Below are 20,975 nucleotides of genomic sequence, written 5' to 3' on the forward strand. Positions count from 1 at the left end.
TGTGGGAACATAGGGCTGTGGGAACATAGGGCTGTGGGAACATAGGGCTGTGGGAACATAGGGCTGTGGGAACATAGGGCTGACCCCCTTACCTTCACTGATGCTAGTAAAGCTATATATACTCCATAATTACAGAAAAAGCCTAAAGACACATTTGCATTTGAGCTAACCTGCTTAAAGACATCTGAATATGCTGCATTATCACACAATCAGTACAGAAAGAAGAATACAATCTTAAACTAACACCCACGTGAGAGAAGAGGCAGGTGTGGAAGTGGGTTATAAATAAAACCCAATTTTGAAAGTGTTAATTACAATCTGCAGAGCATGGAAATTGGAGGAGATTCATTAGAAGGTGACTGATGATGTGTTCACTGAGCCTGGGGAAACACAGGTGTTAGAGGAAGGGAACGAGACTCAATAAAGTAAAGAATGACCGGCTCCAGGTCACATTATTGGTTTTATAAGCTTTGCAGGACATTTCCCTTCCCTAACATCTGCTGAGAAACACACTGGACACAAAATCCAAGCCACAAAGCACCCAGAAACATCCCTGCGGACCCGTAGTCAAACCCCTAAACACAGGGTTTAAAGTGCCGGAGTAAACCATCACAGTCTGCTGTCACCGCCGTGGCTGTCTTCGTGTAATTGGTGGTTGCTCTGGCCTCGGCTTTTGGTCAGTGTGTACATTAACAAGCTTTTGCAAAAGGCTGCAGGAAACACAGTGAGTGACACATTCGGGATTCCAGTCAGGCTCAGTGTCTGCCTCAGGTTTCAGGGGTGATCGACTGCAGGAGGATGAAGCTGCTGCTACTTTATTGAGTGTCTTTAAGCAAACACCACAACAACAGCACAGAACAACACTGCTCCCAGACAGCATGAGTTTCATGAAAGAGTGAAGAGTGACCTATTTGTGTAGGCAGATCAGGAAGTTAGCATAGCAAAGGTTCCCCCTGGCTAATAGCTAATTGATCATGGCTTGAAATGGGGCCAATTAGCCGTAATGTAAAGAAATGTAGGCTATAGAATCAGGGGCTAACAGTTAGCTTATCTGTATATGTTTAAGTGTCATACTATAAAATAAATAGTGTTATTAATCCCTCAAAATTCACAAAAATGTAAAAAGAAAAAGAGAAGACAAATCAGCTCGCGAATCATAGCTATTTAGCTAACGAGCTAACCTTAGCTATCTTTAAACCAGCTAATTAGTGAACATAAGCTATCAATTTCCCAATCTGGCTTGCAAACATTCATCTACTGTACTTCACAATCTAGTTTATGTTCACTATGAAGTTAGTTAGCGTACATTAGCAACTTACGTATCCAACAAACTAGCCAGGGAAGGTTGGCTAACTAGCATGCTATCGCTAAATGTGTGGCTCTCATAATGGAAATAAAAAGATTATTTAACACCTTATGTTTAATTTTGCAGTGTGGATCAGTGTGTACCTTTCAGTCAGTGAGAGGAATGATAAAAACACAGCTCCGAACATCCCTGTAAAATACCAAATGTATGTTTCCTTGGATAAAGGAGTCACATAATTGTTAGTTTCTCACCTAAAATCAAGTGTTTTTACTCAGTTGATTCAAAAGCTTTAAAGCTGCTTTTACCAGGAAATCGATGCCCTGCATGTGTGGACAGCCTGGTTGTAAGTGTGTGTTGGTAGATGTGTGTGTGTGTCTGCAGGTGGAGATTGATTGACTGATGCTGAGTGCATTAACTGGGTCTCTTTTTCCACTTTCTTTGCAAAGGCCTCACAGTTCTCAGTCCCTCCTGATCTCTCACACACACACACACACACACACACACACACACACACACACACACACACACACACACACACACACACACACACACACACACACACACACACACACACACACACACACACACACACACACACACACACACACACACACACACACACACACACACACACACACACACACACACACACACACACACACACACACACACACACACACACACGATTGCAGACAATATGATATCTTATACTAATAACACACAGAACCTCCAGAGTATCCAGCCGTGGTGTTATGAGAAGGAATGCATGGCCAGTGGAAGCAGTGGGAACAGTGGGAGCGTCAACAGAGACAGGAAATGACACAGATCTCTGACTCTAGAAACAAGGGTTGCCTCCTTTTAGACAATGTGTTTTTTGTAAGTAGTCACTTTTTGATGCTAAATACTTATTTTCAATACATTTTTGACCACATTAACGGTTGATACAACATTTAGAGAGGCCCTTTCATGCTTTTGTGTGTCTTCTATAGGTGTTAGTGCATGTAAACGGTCTGCAAAGGCTAAAATCCCTTTGTCCTGATCCCTGCACGAACACATTTTTTGTCTGGAGCTCCAAAACATGACAAGGCAAAAGGGGGCGGGACATATCTAGGCCGCTGACCATTCAAAACAGTGTGTGATTACTGTACCAATAAAGAACACATGTGCTTTACGTTAGGGCAGTGATGCATCCTCATCATGACAAATCCAACCAACCAGCAGACCTCAGATCCACTTATAAAAATTCCTCTCAATCAAGTTAATGATCATCCTAAATAAAAACATGCAGATCTGATCAGGTTCCCCTGAAATCCCATATCCTCCTACCTGCAGCCTCCAGGCACCTCCGGGCCCCAACAGCAGCCAGAAAGAGTGACTAAAACATCCCATAAGCACAGCTGGAACATATATCTTGTGCAGCACATACTCTTGGAAAGACAGAAGCATTCCCCCGACATAAAGCTGCCAAACCCGGAGCATTTTCTCCTGTCTGTTGACAAACTGTGAGCCACATCCAGGCAGTAATTGCTCCAATCTCTTCCCATTCAGCCACTCACAGGAAATCAATAATAAATATTGTTTACAACGAGACCTACAGAGGAGACGTGTCAACGAAACCAAAGCCCTTTACAGAGCGGATTGCATGCAGACCCTGCAAATCCAATCAGGAATGAACACTGTTTTTAATATGTGCTTTGCAAATTGAGGAACAGCATTTCCTCATGTGCAAATAAATATGCAGAGAAATTATTTATTATTTCTGACAGGACGAGCAGAAGTGTGTCTCTACTTTAAGCTGTAATTAAATACACAATTCATCAGATTTAAAGCTTACTTTTCACTACTTGTTCACCCTTGAGACGGAAATAGAATCGGAAAGAGAGGCAGAGAGATTGGGTTGTAATGCACAAGAGGAATTCATTGAAAATCTCCAGATTAAAGTGAAACGGTGGAGAGACAGCGGGTCGGTGTTGGTCTTCAAGTTGAAGCACTGTTAGCGCGCTATCTACGTAGCCACGTTATCGGGAGCTAATCACTACAGACTGTTCTGTGAAACCATTCAAATCAACAGGGGCTTCTTTTCAACACCAGTTTGACAGGACGTGTGAAGTAATGTAGGAAAACAGCGTGCATTATTTTACATGTTTGCTGTGTAAAGGAGCAACTGTTAGCGTGTTAGCTACTGAACGTCGCAAACCAATTCCCTACAGAATGCTGTATTACCCCCCCAACCGGTTTGGCTTCTGTAGGGGCACAAAGAGATTATTAGCACGCCTTTCTTCCCTGATGTCACCGGGTTTTAAAGGACCCAGGAGAGGTGCATGCTGGTTCTTGCCTCAGTGACTCATCCTGTGAGCGGCATGTTGACACGCTTCATGCATGTTTGTACCTGTATGTTTTGCACCTTTGGCCCCCTTTAAACGCCCCCACTGATCCACCCGACGTGTGTTAGTGACCCCGGCAGAGGACGGGAGTAATGGGGCACTCGGGGGCTGACGGCGGCATTACTCCTGTACGCAGTCTCTAATAAAAGCCCTCTGACAAACAGCCGGGACACCGGGGCTCTGAATACAAATGGGAGACCATTATTCTGAAGTATCCTCCAACTTTCTCTCCTGCTGTTTTTCACCAATCCAGTCAGTGTGGATGAGGAGGTGATGAAGAGGAGGTGATGAAGAGGAGGATTGTCTGAAGCTATCAGCCTCATTCCCAGCAGCAGAGACACTGGCTGTGTTTTGGAGTCGGTCGCGGAGGGACTCATCTTCACCTGGAGACTGAGGCGGGCTTCATTTATTCACAGGGCGGCGTGAGATCCTAGGGAGAGGAACGCCTAATGGTGCTTCAACATTAGCACATAGATAGCATGTTAGCATTTATTTTTCTGGCAGTGTGAGACGTGTTTACAATCTATGTTATGAACGCCTTCTGGTCCCGTCTCAGTCAAAGCAACAACAAATACATGCACTTTATTGAATTATATATAAATCTCATACTTCTACACTTAATAGGAAGCTACAGCTGGTTAGCTTAGCTTAGCATAAGGCCTGCTAACAGGTGTGAATGGCTCTCTAATGACATGCTGCAACAACAACACAATTAACATATTTAACCAGGATTTAATTGTAGTAAACGTACCAATCAGAGCAGACTGGGCTCTGGTTTCAGACAGAGGGTGAAAAGAGGAGCTTTTTGTGGTCTCTATGTCCCAGTAGAGACACTACATACTCATATGAACCTTTAACAGTCTTTCTACAACAACATACTGTAGTTGCAGAATTGACATTTAACATTTCCATTTAACATCCCCCCCCCCTCATATGCCATGCTTCTGGGCAGCCTGCCACCGACACTGACACTGGGCCCCATGTTCTGCCTCTCTGGGCTCCATTGATCAAACTGAGGGCCCCACAGCAGAGACAGAGCCTTGGCAGGAACACAGAGAGGTGTTCAGAGTCTCTACATGTGTCAGAGTTCTGCATTTCAAACGGCGACTGAGAGCAAAATCGACTCAAAGTTTTCAGAGGGGTTCAGCTTTCCCATGAAATGCCAAGACTCTGCAACGAAGTGCATGTTCTAGAAAGGAGTGTATCAGTATGTAGCTAGCCAACTAGGTCATAGTGATGTCACTCTGTTCCAGAACTCTATCATTCCAGCCTCTGCAGACCATTTACATGCACTAACACCTCCATAAAGAACAGGAAAATCCCCTTAAAAAACTTTTTCCTGATGGTTTAAAGACCTTTTTGTGGCTCTATAGTATACACACCCACACACACCCACACACACCCTGCTGCACTGGACTCCTCATACATCAGTTAATCTACTCTCAAAGAAAAAAAAAAGTCTACGTTTGTCAGGAGCGGTGGATTAGTCCGGAGTAATGGCGGCTATTTGGGAGGCACTTTGAGCGATCCTTCATCCTCCAGTGTCCTTCTGCCCTTGGACACGGGAGACGAGGAAAAATAACTTCAGCGTTTGTGTTTGGTTCCCTCCACACATCTACCCATGAGTTCTGAGTGTGCAATGCAGAGGCAAAGACAGTCTGACAGACAAGTGTGTGTGTGTGTGTGTGTGTGTGTGTGTGTGTGTGTGTGTGTGTGTGTGTGTGTGTGTGTGTGTGTGTGTGTGTGTGTGTGTGTGTGTGTGTGTGACCCTGTCAGGAAACGGGTCACTATGCAGACACAAACCCGTCTCTAAATAAATCCTCTCTTCATGCTGTTAGAAAGTGACCTTGACCAACAAGCTTTTCCTCAAACGAAAGGAATCCTTCATTTATTTCATGCTGATCATCCCTAAACACACCGATGCCCTCCTGCACACATGCATGTTCAATATCACTCCTTCATACGTGTGATAGGATGCATGCAGAGACTGTCTCATGACTACGACTTTGCAGAGACATGCAAATCATTAATGCACCGTGGAGCGTGAAAGAGGATATGATTTCCATTAAAGAGACGAAGGAAATTAAGAAATGAGACGCTCCGTGAAGGGATTGCTTTCTCACAAATGTGGAGTTATTCCTAATTGAAGCTTTGAAATGGCAAAGAGGAGGAGAGACGAGACCGTGGATGAGATGCAAGGGTCAAATAAGCTTCACAGTTCAGCCAAAAACTACAAATCTAAACTACTGCACGGGCTGGGATCGAACCAGCAACCTTTTGGTGGAAAAACGACCAGCCACCGCCCCCCTTAGAACCCCTTTTTCAGCCGAGCGAATATGCATGTAGAAAACAAGCCAATGCCACAGAGATAGATCCCTTCAGCTGTGCTAACATCATCCAAGAGGAACTGGGAGCCAAACCAGCCCCAGCAGGTGACTGGACTGGTGCTGATCTGATAAAAATAGGCCACACAGAAACACAGATGCTACTGAGGTCTTCAGCAACCTTCCTGCAGCCCCTACATTTCAAAACCCCTTTATTTATAATGGAAGACCTTTCCCTCTCCGTGCTCTTCTATAAAATATAAATGAATGCATTCCTGCACGACAGCAGCGGAGGATATCCAGAGCTGCCGGACGACCGGGGAGGAAAACCAGGAAGAATCGGGGCTCTTTTTGCAGCGTCTGTGTGCCGGAGAAGATGGGAATATATCGCTGACACATGAGAAAGTACCGGCTCATGGTAGGAATCTGAACTCTGACCTCGCCACATTAACAGACGACGTGTTCACGCCGCTGACCTTTAAGAAGCTGCAGCCATTGTTGGAGCTCTCAGAGCGAGTGGGGAATCTGTCAAACCAGCTGTTAAACCCCTGGAGGATCTGGCCTCTCTGTTCATTGTCTCATTTTCCCAGATGTGCAGTCCCTCATCGTATTCCCAATGCGACTCCAACGTGAATACCATGACTTAGCCCAAAAACAGCTGACAGGAGGGAGCAGAGAGTGGAAAACCTGCTGTTAAATGGACTTGTATTGCTGGAAAGTGAGACTAAAGATCACTTGTTTTACCGTCCTGTCTACGAGACGTCATGTTAGGGTTTCTCTTGGCTCCATGACGATTAAAAATGTGAGTTATACTTCAGGAAGGAAACTATTTTTGTAGCAAATCTTGTCTGCAAACATTCTTAAAAGTCTCCTCTTAAGTTTGCTGAATGCTAAAGGAAAGGAGGATAGCCCCCGAGCCTGTAGTCTCCAGCAGATAACCTGTGACTCCAGGACGTTCAGGTCCTCGTAGTGAAGCCTCCTGGCGGACGGGGTCAAATTACCTCCGTCAGTCACTCTCCTTTCATTAGCTCCCTGTCAGACCGAGCTCTGTATCAGCCGGATGTGTAGCCTGTCATGTCGAGGCAGTTCAGAGACACAAAAATACCCGTGGTGCTGCACGGAGATCCACCTCTCAGATGGACCAGCAGGTGGGACACACCTGAGGGACTGCAGCCTGTTGCAGCTGCTAGATTTGTACCATGTTCAACCTGTCATTTGATTTGGATTGTTATTTTCTTGTATGTAACTCCTTATTAAGCTGTGCATCCTCTACACTTTCTTACAGAGAAGGTTTTATGCAGTTTCCCCCCCATGGCTTCCGTGTTTACATCAGGAAAGCTACATGTGCATGCTTCAGTTGGACTTGAACCTCCAGTGTCTTCCTGAGATAGTTAACGAGGGTGAAAGCATTTACTTATCTCTGCTCTGTCCAGCAGTGGCTCAGTCAGTAGGGGCTTGGACTGGGAATCGTAGGGTCGCCGGTTCAAGTCCCCGAACAGACTTGGAAAGTGGACTGCTACTTGGAGAGGTCCCAGTTCACCTCCTAGGCCCTGCTGTGGTGCCCTTGAGCAAGGCACCGGACACCTCCAATCCCCCCTCCCCATTGCTCCCCGGGCGCTGCACGATAGCTGCCCACTGCTCCTAGTACTAGGATGGGTTAAATGCAGAGGACTAATTTCACTGTGTGTGCTCTGCTGTGTGCATGTATGTGACAATAAAGAGGGTTTCATCCTCCCATTCTATATCTATCTATCTGATAAAGCACGGTCATAAACGAGGTGTTCTTGCAGCACTGTGCTGATTTATTCTTTAACTCCTCGAAGTGTTTCCTGTGAACGCCAACGGGTGAAGAGACCAGTCTGACCTGTGAGGTGAAAGGTCTGTGAGCTCATCCAGTCACCTGTTTGCTCATTGATTCACAGTGTCTGTTTATATTTGCAGACTGGTGGGGGGGGGGGTTGTCTGAGGCTCACTACAGACAGATGGTTGAGGTTGTTTGCTTGGAGCAAGAGAAAGGTCAGAGATCAAGCGGTCAAAACCGACCCCTGCACAATCCCGCTCCGTCTGCAGACTCTCAGCTGATCGAGGGTCTTCCTTTAGAGGAGGAGGGAGGAAATACAGCAGGAGGTTTGGAGAAAGGGGTTAGATAACCTCAAAACTCAACATATAAAGTGAGGTGTTGCTTCCTGTCCGTCAGACCACAGGTGAAGGACAGACCTCACATGATGGACGACTCAACCAAGCACTCCCAACACCATTCATCTTTCACTGAAAGAGAACTGAGGCAAGACGAGGAGCGAGAGCAAGGAAGTGGGTCGGAGGGGAAGTGAAGAAGCACTGAAAGCGTGATGAGGCATTTTCCCACCGTCAGGTACAACAGGAAGTAGAGACTGAAGTCTGATTGCTATGACCTCCAGCTGGTGACTGAAACATCAACAGGAAGCTTGGAAATGAGGAAAGGACTTGATTGTTTAGAGGTTCATTTCCAATACAAGCCGTGAGAAGACTCTCACTAAAAGATAAACAGAGTCTGTTAAAGTGGTACTTGAATTAAAATCCCTCTCCTTTAAATGCAACGTCCAAAGACACTTCAGCTCTTGTGAAAAGTGAGGTCAATATACAAAGCTAATAAAAGGTTTATACAAGCAATTTCAGCCCATCTTTACCAGCCCACGTTAAGCTTTCCACCGCTAGTCTCATTACAGCGCTCGAGTTTGTAGGCTAGGCTGAATCTGAAGCTAATTATATTAGCCTGATAACAGTAGTGACTCTACTGGATGCAGCTCTTCAGTCTTATTCTTGCTAGCCCTCTTTTAGCGATCCACCGTTAGCAATTTATGGTGTCAGTCTCTTTACAACATTAAGGTTTGTATGCTAGGCTAACTAGCTCCTACTAGTCTGAATAGCTGTGACTCCTGCTAGGCTGACTAGCTTCTACTAAGAAAGCTTAGCTACCCTGCTAAGAAAAGACTTGGCTCAGCTGGGTACAGCTTTTCAATCTTGTTGTTTCAAAACCTGCTGAGTCATTGTCAGCACCTGCACAATGACTCAGGGTTTGCCTTGCTTTGCTTAAAGGAGGGGGGTCATTCTAGCTTCCTTTCACAATAATACATTTCTAGTGACTTCACATAACACATTGCACGTTTATTTTTTGGTAATTAGCCAGAAATGTACCCAGAAAGTGATGCATAGAGACTCTACTGTACATCTTCAGAAGTTCTCGCACCAATGAGGATCAAAAACAAGCCTTCCTTTCCATCTGTTTACACTTAATACTCAATCACCGGCTGACAGCTGCTGTGAAGTGGCTGCTCAGTGACTTCAGGCAGGACACACACACACACACACACACACACACACACACACACACACAGTTTGTGGAGATGATCTGACGGGTCCTCCTGGGATCTGAGAGACATCCTCTGCATGTGGCTCTGCAGAGAGAGCCCCGGAGCAGGGAGGCTGTTTTCTACAATAAACTTACGGGAAAAGCTTTTTCTGTGACCACTTTAGGCTCATCAGCTTCCCTTATTTTCAATCTTTGCAGGGCCTCTTTCTTCAAAGTAATTCCAGATTCAGGACGAGATGAATGTGTGATCTCTAATCAGAATCAAACACTAAGAATCATCTCTAAATCTGACTTTGGATCACATACAAAAAGAAGGAAAACCAGCCCTCTGAGCAACTTGAGGCTCAAAAACCCCATCAAATAACTCAGACTGGCTGCTCATTGGATGGATGAGACTTCCAGGACTGGCAGCTGTCTGAACTCAATCTGTGCTGGGGAGCTGCCAAGCATCAGGCTAAGAACTAAAGCGGGAGAATTGATTGCATCCCGACATCTCTTTATTTATGACTCGAGTCAATGTGTTTAGATGTAGTCGTGTTGGCACAGAGCGCTGGCCGGTGTAACCCAGAGGCCTTTGGGTGAGCGGGAAGCTGGCCAGACATTCAATCAATAAAAAAAGTATTCTGCCTGAGACACATGTCTGCTACTGGTGGATGTGGAGCGTGCAGGGATAAACACAAGGAGGTAGACCGGGCGTTGAAGCACCTGGTGGCAAAACGGTGGTGCTACAACTTCCGGTGTCTGTGACGTCAATTTGGCCCAAAAGACATCTGTTTTTAGTCCTTATTTAAATAATCAGGAGTCTTTAACTTCACTGAAAGCCAACTCTCTCCATTCATTGGACTGAGGTTGTGATGCTGGTTCGAGGCGGGGCTTAATGTTTGGACATGTTTCTCGAGCGCTTTGAGTTAAAACACTGCAGCAAAAAAAAGGTGTTTTTGGCCGTGGCAATTAGACTGAAACTGTCGTAAAAAAGAGGTAAAAACACCGTTTGTTGGAGCTGATTGGATGCCAGGTGCCTTTCTGTCTCGCTATACAGCTGTCAGACGGAGCGCTGAAGCTCAATCAGAACTTCCAAATGATTGTTAAAGTGGGAAAACTATGCCAAACTAAAAACAAAAGTAGCTCAAGCAGACAATAAAATCCAAGGGAAAGATGGAAGTCTGTTCGTCGTCTCTGCTCAGCGACTTTCTGCCAGAAAAAGACGCTAATTGGTCATAATCAACAATCAATTAACTAATCAATCAGTCAATACAAAGTCCTTAGGGTCATTTTTCCTCTACGAAATCTACCAGTGACTAATCCTGACTGCTGGCTCTACCATTTATATGTAGTGCAAAGACACCAACCACATCTTCCTAATTAAACGTCTCACACTCATTTACCTCCCGTCTAATTAAAGCATGCTGGGGCACGAGACAATTGCTTTAAACGGGAGTCAATTACCACCGTCATGTGTTGCATAAACACCCTTTAATGGGGTTCATCCCGACAGGACAAACACCACATATCACTTCCTCTAGAAGGAGGTCCGTAGACGCAGGGAAGAAGAGGTTGATGGAGAAACCATTGCATTTAGCAGAAAGAAACCACATGATGGGAAGGAAAAGGCTAAATATCCCAGGCACACCTAACAGATATTTAATAGAGATGCTTGCTCTCTGAAACCACAGACTTTGATGCATCGTGCCATTAATCTGAACCCTCCTTTACAATAGCTTGTTCTGGCCCGACTGTACAAGAAAACCCAATTACCTGGCCGTGCAGAGGGTCGGGTTACCTGGACAGGAGTTCCCCCCTCGCTCCGTCTCCGTTAAACTACAGTACATTCATAAAGCCAGCGTGCAATCCCTCCCCACAAAGGGCTGAGAGCAAGCCTTTGTTCCTGCAGAGACTCTGGGAGGAACTGAGAGGAGGCCGAACACCTGGCGCTAAACAAATCTCCTTCACCAGAAATCAACCGTTGTCTCACTCGTGTTTAATTAAGCATTTCAGAAGAAGAGGAGGCGGGTAAACAGGACAGAGAGAAATGTCTGAGCTGCCAACTGGCCTCTTGTTTACAGCTAGAGGGATTTTGGGATGAGCTCAGGAAGAAGGACAGCCGGAACGAGTGTTTCCAAAAACTGCATCTTCCAAACAAAGATCGCCCTGACCTCCAGGAACCATTTCCTGCTTCTGGGAAAGAGGCTTTTTGTCGGCTCATTCCTGGCAGTCATGATTCCTGAAGGGTCCTACAGATGTCTCACAGAAACCACAGTGGAGTCGCCGTTAATCATTGGAGGAGAGGATCAGCCAAAACAGGTCTGTTGCACAAGAGAACTGCGCAGGAATGAGTCCTCAAACCCGGGAAATTACTCAGCATTTTAGCATTTCCTGTCCTCTGGTCTTGAAGTCAATGTTTTCTGTGGTCATGTGACCGTGCTGTAGTTCCTTTATAGCCCAACATTAGCTGCCTTTAGCTTAGCAGATTTATGTCGAGGGAACCCTTGTGATACTAACTTAAATAATACATCCTCCCTCTAAGCCAGCAGCAGTCATGGATCCTCAGTTTTCATTCTGTCAATTTGCATTATAGAAGTAGTGGAGACAAATAGAAAACCATCGTTCAAAATTCAAATCCAATCCCCAGCCCCCTGCTCAGAAACCCACTTGTGTCTGTAAATCCTTTCATTTCCACCCAAGTGTTGCACAATGAGGAGCGCTGCTGCAGGGCGAGCTCCTTCTTTGCCACGATGAGTTTTAGAGTAAAGAAACTCCTGGACGTGGAGGCAGTGTCTCCGGGCAGAGAGGTAGAGGCAGAGCTGTTGGACCTACAGCGAGGGAAACACATCGAGGGGTTCGCCTGGCATGGCTTCCAAACAACGCTGGAACACAGCACGCTAATCATGGCAGAGGCTACATGCTACATGCTACATGCTACACAGAGGACGGAGCAACTACATGTAATAAAAATGGGATTTCCGGGTTAGGGTGGGCATGCTATTACCATGACAAACAAGCCAATAAAAGAGAAGTCAAGAGGGGGGTCATGTTGAATGAAACTGCTCTTACTGGAATACATGCAGATGCTGCTGACTCAGAGATACACTTCAATCAGTCCCAGTTACAGAAACCAGTGGAAGCTAATGCCAAATATTTAACTGTTGACTGTTAGCTGAACATCTGATCCTCATTTCTGAGCTGTTCAACCCTCTTATAGCACACGTTACAACCACATAAAGGGAGGATTCAACAATGATTTGCTTTCATGTCTATCTGGTTCATTTTTTAAACACACACCCCCGCAGCTGTGCATCCCAACACCATTTAACTCCTGCAAATATGAATATTCCCATGCTGCAGCGCCTGCACCGAAGATACGCTGCACTATCTGAAGGAGGATTAAAGAGCTGTGCATGCACGGCTATCATGAAGCAGGGCAGGGAGGCTGTCCAGAGGAGCTGAGGAGCCCTGAAGCTTCATATCCTGAGAACAGCAGGAGCTCCGGCTCGGCTTTGTCCAACAAAAGCTCCTGTCACTCTCACGGTGTACGGCATGCTGCTACATGCCTTTGTGCAGCTGGGTGTCTTTCTCACACTCTGCAACCGTCTGTTCCCATGCATCGAAAACTTCTACATCCAGACAAGAAGGATCATCTGAAACCACAGTACTTTTAAAAGCTGGCACTGAGCGAGGCTCTGCGCAGATTGTTTACTTCTCCTCCAGTCAGATATGAAGGTCTGATGGAAACACTGGGAAGAAAAACTGGCTCCTTGCAAATTCAGTTATTGAATAAGTAATGTTTTGGCCTCTGTGGCTGTGTTTCAGTTTGAAATGAGTCCACTGAACCCCTCCTGGAGGAGTTAAAGTAAGCTTAGATGTTCATGCAGAAAGGGAGATGCTCTGTGCAAGAGTTCGAATACTAGTCTAGCCTTCAAAACCAGGATCAGAGGGATTGTTAGCATGTTGAGTTAGCTAGTTGTTGACCTATAAGTAACTAAAACATTTGTAAATATGAGAAAGATGCATTAGGATCTGTCAAAGGGAGCTCTGCGATGCTAACCTCCGGGTCAGTTGGTGTGTTTCCACTTTCAATCATTTGCCAGGACAAATCCATATCTGTCCTGCAACACCTGTAAGTAATTCTCGCTCGTTCTATAAGTCCAATAACAAGTCTTCAAGATGCATGAAATCATCCCATCTGCGCTCCACATGGTCGGACTGTACCAAATGTTTTCACAGCTTTGAGCCAACAAGGCCACACAGCTGAGTGACAGCCAGCCGGCCTTTTTATGCACCCTTTGTCAAATAGCAGACATTTACTGGTGTGTATAAAACATGTATGTGTCAGGGTTTACCTCCTCTAAGATCTGCTGGGATCTAAAGAAGAAATGCATGAAACGTTCCCGAGGTAAAGACGTTTCTGACCCATATTTAACCGTTTAGAAGTCCTACAAATGCATCGGCATTAAGAAAGACAACACAGATTGCTGGTCTTATTCCTACAGGCATGATTGCAACGTAGACGGACACTTCCTGTGCAGCAATTACATAAGTTAAGTGCTTTATTTTGCACCAATATTTAGGTGCAAATGCATAAACAAAGCGCTGCAAGATGCCAAAACACAACGAAAACCAGGGTTACACGATTATCAAAGTAAAAAGGAAGTCCAATTAGAGACATCGTTAGTTAATTGATCCGTTAAGTGATATACACCTGAACATCAGCAGGAGAGGACTCTTTAAAGTAGAGACACTACATACTGATATACACCTGAACATCAGCAGGAGAGGACTCTTTAAAGTAGAGACACTACATACTGATATACACCTGAACATCAGCAGGAGAGGACTCTTTAAAGTAGAGACACTACATACTGATATACACCTGAACATCAGCAGGAGAGGACTCTTTAAAGTAGAGACACTACATACTGATATACACCTGAACATCAGCAGGAGAGGACTCTTTAAAGTAGAGACACTACATACTGATATACACCCTGAACATCAGCAGGAGAGGACTCTTTAAAGTAGAGACACTACATACTGATATACACCTGAACATCAGCAGGAGAGGACTCTTTAAAGTAGAGACTCTACATACTGATATACACCTGAACATCAGCAGGAGAGGACTCTTTAAAGTAGAGACACTACATACTGATATACACCTGAACATCAGCAGGAGAGGACTCTTTAAAGTAGAGACGCTACATACTGATATACACCTGAACATCAGCAGGAGAGGACTCTTTAAAGTAGAGACGCTACATACTGATATACACCTGAACATCAGCAGGAGAGGACTCTTTAAAGTAGAGACTCTACATACTGATATACACCTGAACATCAGCAGGAGAGGACTCTTTAAAGTAGAGACTCTACATACTGATATACACCTGAACATCAGCAGGAGAGGACTCTTTAAAGTAGAGACTCTACATACTGATATACACCTGAACATCAGCAGGAGAGGACTCTTTAAAGTAGAGACTCTACATACTGATATACACCTGAACATCAGCAGGAGAGGACTCTTTAAAGTAGAGACACTACATACTGATATACACCTGAACATCAGCAGGAGAGGACTCTTTAAAGTAGAGACGGAGTGATGGAGGAGCTGCTCTGAGTTTCATTAACTCGCGGCCTCTTGGCTCTTTGTGTCTGAGCCCATTGAACTCTCCGGCCGAGCTTCTTCCTCCCACAGTGAAAGGGGATGGGGGGGGGGGGGCTTGACTAATGCAGGATCCCAGTGCTGCTGTTGCATGCTGGTATGGGGGTGAAGAACCTGCCTCTCTGCCTAAATGATGTATGGCATGACCCAGTGATTTCCAACTAGTGAGCCGTGGGAATTTGTCCAAAAACAATATGTTTGAGTTGCTGGAAATAAAATTCTACAGAGCTGTGGTCCCAAATCCACCTAGCAACCGAACCTGTGGCCAAATTCAAAGACTTTTCATTCAATTATTTGTCATTTTGTAAGTATTTTGGTCGTCGGCTCAGGGTTATTTTATGCATCGTGGCTCAAAGAGGTTGAAATGCAGGGAAACCCCTCCTGCTCTCTAATGCCTGCCCCCCCACCCCCCACGGCAGGTCCTTTCAGCAGGTCATTCAGAGGAGCAATAAAGAGTCTGCTCTGAAATGTGCAATGTCAGAAAGAGGGAGAGTGGGGGGGGGGGGGGCAGATTCCAAGACAACCCCAACACTGAAGCAGCCGGACCCCCCATTCTGCTCTCCAGAGACAGATTATCATACCTAAAGCAGGACAAAGAGAGGGGGGGGACCCTGCAGCATTAAGCATGAGAAGGTTTGATATCAGATTGCTTGCTGGGAAATGGAGGCGTCACTTTAGAGATAAAATATGTTGTGTGTGTGTGTGTGTGTGTGTGTGTGTGTGTGTGTGTGTGTGTGTGTGTGTGTGTGTGTGTGTGTGTGTGTGTGTGTGTGTGTGTGTGTGTGTGTGTGTGGTATGATTGGAGAGCGACTGCTGGCAGCATGATGGCTGAAGGAGCTGCAGAGGTCCGCCTGTGAGAGGGCTAACTTTACATTAACCCTGTAGGCGCATCATTACACAAGGCTCTCTATCACACACACACACACACACACACACACACCCGAGTGGAACATCTCTTTTTCCACCCTGTGGAAAAAAAACACAACGATGCACAGAGCAGGATGTCGCGTAATTTCACCCAGATGTGTAAACGAGCTGCAGAGGCCTAACCCTCCTCCATCAGGAGGAACAGGCTGCAGCTTCAGGGACGATGCAGATATAGAACCAGCAACTCTTCAACACATGCAGCCTTTAGAGAACATTCAGCAACTTCAGGAAACATGAGCGTGTGTAGTAAAAGCTGCAGAAACCAAACGCTGTAGCTTGTAGCACGTTAGCACCTGTTGGCGTCCGTACGTCTGACTAACAAACGTGCAGCTTCTCTGCATCAGTGTGTTTCTTCCACCTGCACTCTATTAATAACTCCTCTCTAAAGCAGGACAGCTCCTGACAGCAGGTCAGTCTATGACGAGGGAAGCACCTAGATCTCTAAAAATACTGTCCTACATACTGAAAGAGTCCGGGCTGCAGGATGGAGGCACTCAGAGAAGAACGTGAGGGAGTGCATCCTCTAAAACACGCCTCACTCCGACGGGTTTCCCACAGTGTGTGAGCAGCAGATTGATTGAATACATAAATACGACTGAGAGTAAAGTGTGTGTGAGTGAGCGGTCACACACGGCTGATAGCGTCTCCTCCAAACAAAGCCGTACATTCCAGTAAGTGTGGTCCACACACACACACACACACACACACACACACACACACACACACACACACACACACACACACACACACACACACACACACACACACACACACACACACACACACACACACACACACACACACACACACACACACACACACACACACACACACACACACACACACACACACACACACACACACAGAGTTCCCGCAGGCCGGCTCTTGTTTCCCGGAGCTTTTATTGCTGGCAGTGGATTTTCATCACGTATCAGATAGTGGTTAGAGAAATGCTCTGCTGCTGACACTGCCTGTAAATTAAACCTGTGTGTGTGTGTGTGTGTGTGTGTGTGTGTGTGTGTGTGTGTGTGTGTGTGTGTGTGTGTGTGTGTAGTGATATTGTTCCTTCAGTAGACTGTGTCTCATAACATCTATTTGATCAGAGTGTGTTCTGCAGGACTTCTACTAGGGCTGAACGATTATGGAAAATAATCTAATTGCGATTTTTCGCGCCAATATTGCGATTGCGATGCGATATGCGATTATTTTTTAAGGACTTTGTCTTCTGTATTATTGACAAGCAAAACATCATATAGTATGGCCAATACTATATTACATTAATTTTAAACTGTTCTTTCCTGGAAGACATACCTCTGTTATGATGACATGAGTTTGCATGAATGATGACTGACAACTAATTCAATCAAAACAGTATATTTGAACATACACAATAGTATATTTTGAGTAGTAACATCTCTGAGCATAGTATAGTAACATCTGAGCATAAAGTGCTGACAAGGAACCCTGGTGTAAACATTAAAATGAAAGTCAGTACAATGTGCAGAAATATATATATATATATATATAAAAAAAACAATCTGTGGCTTTACCACACTCGACTTTCGACATCTGTGAACTGCTAGAAAGTCATTAAATTAAAAAATAATATTAAATAAATAAAACTAGTCAGTAACATTACACATAAAGTGCAAACATAATATAGCAATTGTATACACACACAAACACACCTTTAAATTAAAACTGGCTGAACATCTTGATTATCTGCAGTAACAGTAACACAGCACAAACTAAAGTGCACAATGAGTATGGCTCTGCCAGCCATAATCATCATAGCTCAAGGTTTTTTGCTAGGAAGACCAGCATATCAACTTTTGCTGGCTTTAAGGATGAGCGAGTGCAAGTCACTATATTCCCTCCAGTGCTGAACAAACGCTCTGAGGGGGCACTTGTGGCTGGCACACATAGATATTTGCGGGCCATCTTGCACAGTCTTGGAAAGTGAATGTTGTGCACCTTCCACCAGGCTAAGGGATCATCCTCTCCGTCAATGACAGGGCTCAACAGGTAACTATTCAACTCTGCCTCCACGACATCTTCAAGTGGCAGAGGCAAAGCTGAAGAGGCCACACTGGTTTTAAAAAGACTACCAAGAGACTTCTTTGCCTTTCCCCCAGAGGCCTGTGCACTTGGAGAATTTTGAGCGGTTTCAGTGCGAGACCTCTTCTCCTGCCAGATGGGAAAAGAGACATTAGTTTTGCAGTTAGCTTATATATACCTATTATAGTATGTGTTTGTGGAAAAATTATTTTCAAGGATTAACCTGATTATGTGTACGTCTTGCTGATTCCACCATTTCTGTCTTCAGTCGGGCCTTAATGGCAGGAAGGTTGTCTGCGCTGATGTATTGCGTTTTGAACCTAGGGTCCATGAAAGACGCAACATCCAAAAGCTCCTGGGTGATGAGGTCACTATACTTGTCGTTGAGGTAAGCCAGGACCTTGGTTTTAATTGATCTAGTCAGATCAGTGTCCTCAGCATCTTCAGCCAAGACTGATGTTGCCAGAAGATGGAGAACTGGCTTGAGGTAGGAGATGCTCACATACTCCTCTCCAGAAAGAGCATCAGTAAATTCGGAGAGAGGATGCAGTGCCTTATGAATGGACTTCAACACGGCAGCATCCTGCCAGGTTGGGATGAGGGGGCGTGCATGTCGGTCACCTGACAATACCTTTGATATGGCTGTCATCTGTTCCAGCACTCTGGCAATCATTTTCTCTTTGGACCCCCATCTTGTAGGGCACTCAGTAATGAGAGAGTGCTCAGGAAGCTTAAGCTCCTTCTGTGCCTCAGTGAGCGCTGCCTTTTTCTTCCAACTGTGGGAGAAGTGCCCCACCAACTTCCTGCACTGCCCTATTGCTCTGGATACTCTATCATCTTTGATTGCATTTTCTGGAGGAAAAAAAAATTAAGTAAAAAAGTAAAATTAGTGTAACTCAAACAATTGCAGTTGTGTGATACAAGGTTTCACCATTTCTCTCTCCCTCTCAAATTTGCTTTATTAGCATGACTATGGGAACAGTGTTGCCAAAGCTATTGTTACATACATCATGACATACAAGAACATCAGACCATAAGACAAAAACAAAAAAAAATACATAAGGAGAGGTGGGTACATCAGCGTTGGGTTGACATAACATAACTAGAATTAACAGCATTAAAGAACAAGGGAAATAATAGTGTGGTGTGTGTTTGTGGGAGAGAGTGATACACAGGCGCGTGCATGCACACACACGCACACGCACACACACACACACACACACTCTCTCTCTCTCTCAGCAGAAACTTACCAATAGCAAGATGTAATCTGTGTCCGAAACACTGGAGTCTGGTCCATTCGTTCAGCTGTGCTGCTTTCACCATATTTGACGCGTTGTCCGTCGTTATGCAGACAAGGTTGTCTTCAGTGAGATCCCAGCACGCAAGCCCCTCTCTCAGGCCAGCAGCAATGTTTTCGCCTGTGTGGTCTTCGGGGAAGTAGGCCGTTTGAAGGCTGCGAGCTTCGAGGTGGAGGTCTTCAGAGATATAATGGACCGTAAGGCTTTGATAAGGCTCCGCTGTACGGCTTGACCACATGTCTGTTGTAGCCGCAAAAAACTCCACAGCCTTCAAGTCCGCTGCTACTTTCTGCCTACACTGCATATGTAGCTCCGGAAGGGCAGTCTGACTAAAATACGTGCGGGAGGGCATTTTGTACCTCTTATCCAGCGTAGTTACCAAATTATTGAACCCAAGCTTGGTCACCGTATTGACGGCCATCATGTCTTTCGCGATGCATTGGGTTACTGCTTTGGTAATTTCCGTGTGCCGCTTTGAACTGCGTTCATATGGCGTAACACCTTCAAACAGTTCGGTCAGTGATCCTTGCCGATTAACTTTACTAGGATTATTCTGCACACTGCTTGATTTTGTAGCCATACATCTATCATACACTGTTTTGTGCTGCGTTTTTAGGTGCTGGTACAAATTGGTAGTGTTGCCCCGTGATGTACCAACTCTGACCAGGCAGGTTTTACACAGTACCTGACTCTGTGCAACATCTTCTTTCTTAAAACCGAAATAGTCCCACACGACTGATGTGTATTTCCTCTTTGAAACTAGCCCCGCAGGGTCTGGTTCTGTTGAGCCTGAGGCCATTGAGTAGGTTACAGCTAGCTTTGCTTGCGAGTTCTCTCCGGTAGACTGTTTCAAAACTTTGCTCCCTGTGTCACGTGACCAGAGTGCAGCCTCTGTGGTTAGACAATCTCGTTTTACTCCCGCATATCACGTGAACAGAGTATAATCGCAGCCTTTCTTTATAATGTTGATGTATTTTTATACGTGTGTACCCCTTGTACGTTTGTATGTTGATATGTACTGTATGATTTTTTAAATGATATAAAAAAAAGTTTTTTTTTTGTTTTTAAAAAAAAAAAAAAAAATTTTAATTTTTTTTTTTTTTAAATCGCAGACTTTCGCGATTAGAACATCGCACTTGGTCATATCGCGATATTATCGCAAATGCGATATATCGTTCAGCCCTAACTTCTACACAGGAAGCATCTGCAGCTTCTCATCCCTTCATAAGACACAAAAAGAGACATGTTCTAAGTCATTATCGTGCACGCTCCTCATGTGTTAGAAGGTTTCCTGCAGACTCATTGGACTGTGTTTATATAAACACATGAACCTGTCTCCTGCAGGACTGCTGCACAGAAAGCTCCTGCATCATGCAACCTCACTCATCTCACACCTGCATGTTCCAGAGAGGACAGCTCACTGAAAAGATGTCCACACCTGCACTGATTGCTTTACATGAATTAGCTGAGTCTGAGGAAATGCATGTGCAAAGAGTTACTATGTCTTACAGCTAATTTTCTGCAATTTCATGGGATAAACAGATGCATAAAGGACGCAGTTTAAGCCACTTGTGGACTCTTGCATTCTCCCATCTCACATGCACACAAACTCAGAGGAGCATCTCTGTATCCATTCTGAGAACACACACACATTACCCTGTCTTCTGCAC

The 20,975-nt window shown here is 45.0% G+C and overlaps 2 protein-coding genes across 6 annotated transcripts in view; both read right to left on the reverse strand.

Annotated features, from left to right (window-relative positions):
* The window catches only part of plxdc2b (plexin domain containing 2b), a 52,032-nt gene that overhangs the window by 30,364 nt on the left and 693 nt on the right, over window positions 1-20,975 (reverse strand). Inside the window, exon 1 of one of the 5 annotated variants that reach the window (XM_063873998.1) lies at window positions 16,413-16,545. The exons of the other annotated variants lie outside the window; for them this stretch is intronic. The gene's annotated coding sequence lies outside the window, so the exon portion shown is untranslated. Of the gene's footprint in view, window positions 1-16,412; window positions 16,546-20,975 lie in introns of those variants that run through there. 5 annotated transcript variants of the gene reach the window in all.
* Window positions 17,308-20,349, reverse strand: LOC134883794 (E3 SUMO-protein ligase ZBED1-like). Its single transcript, XM_063912215.1, has 3 exons — window positions 19,258-20,349; window positions 18,231-18,859; window positions 17,308-18,136 (listed from the first exon to the last, which is right to left on the reverse strand). The coding sequence occupies exons 1-3, from the start codon at window positions 20,102-20,104 to the stop codon at window positions 17,738-17,740; spliced, it is 1,875 nt and encodes a 624-aa protein (XP_063768285.1). The 5' UTR covers window positions 20,105-20,349; the 3' UTR covers window positions 17,308-17,737.

Source organism: Eleginops maclovinus, chromosome 21 (genome assembly GCF_036324505.1).
Source record: "Eleginops maclovinus isolate JMC-PN-2008 ecotype Puerto Natales chromosome 21, JC_Emac_rtc_rv5, whole genome shotgun sequence".
Taxonomy (NCBI): Eukaryota; Metazoa; Chordata; class Actinopteri; order Perciformes; family Eleginopidae; genus Eleginops; species Eleginops maclovinus.

What these genes read in the sequence shown, in the direction of transcription:
- LOC134883794 (XM_063912215.1), bottom strand. Translation starts at nt 20,104, where the DNA reads ATGGCCTCAGGCTCAACAGAACCAGACCCTGCGGGGCTAGTTTCAAAG. An exon ending in CAGATTACATCTTGCTATTG is followed by an intron (nt 18,860 to 19,257) that starts GTAAGTTTCTGC and finishes TTTTTCCTCCAG; the next exon opens with AAAATGCAATCAAAGATGAT. An exon ending in CAAGACGTACACATAATCAG is followed by an intron (nt 18,137 to 18,230) that starts GTTAATCCTTGA and finishes CCCATCTGGCAG; the next exon opens with GAGAAGAGGTCTCGCACTGA.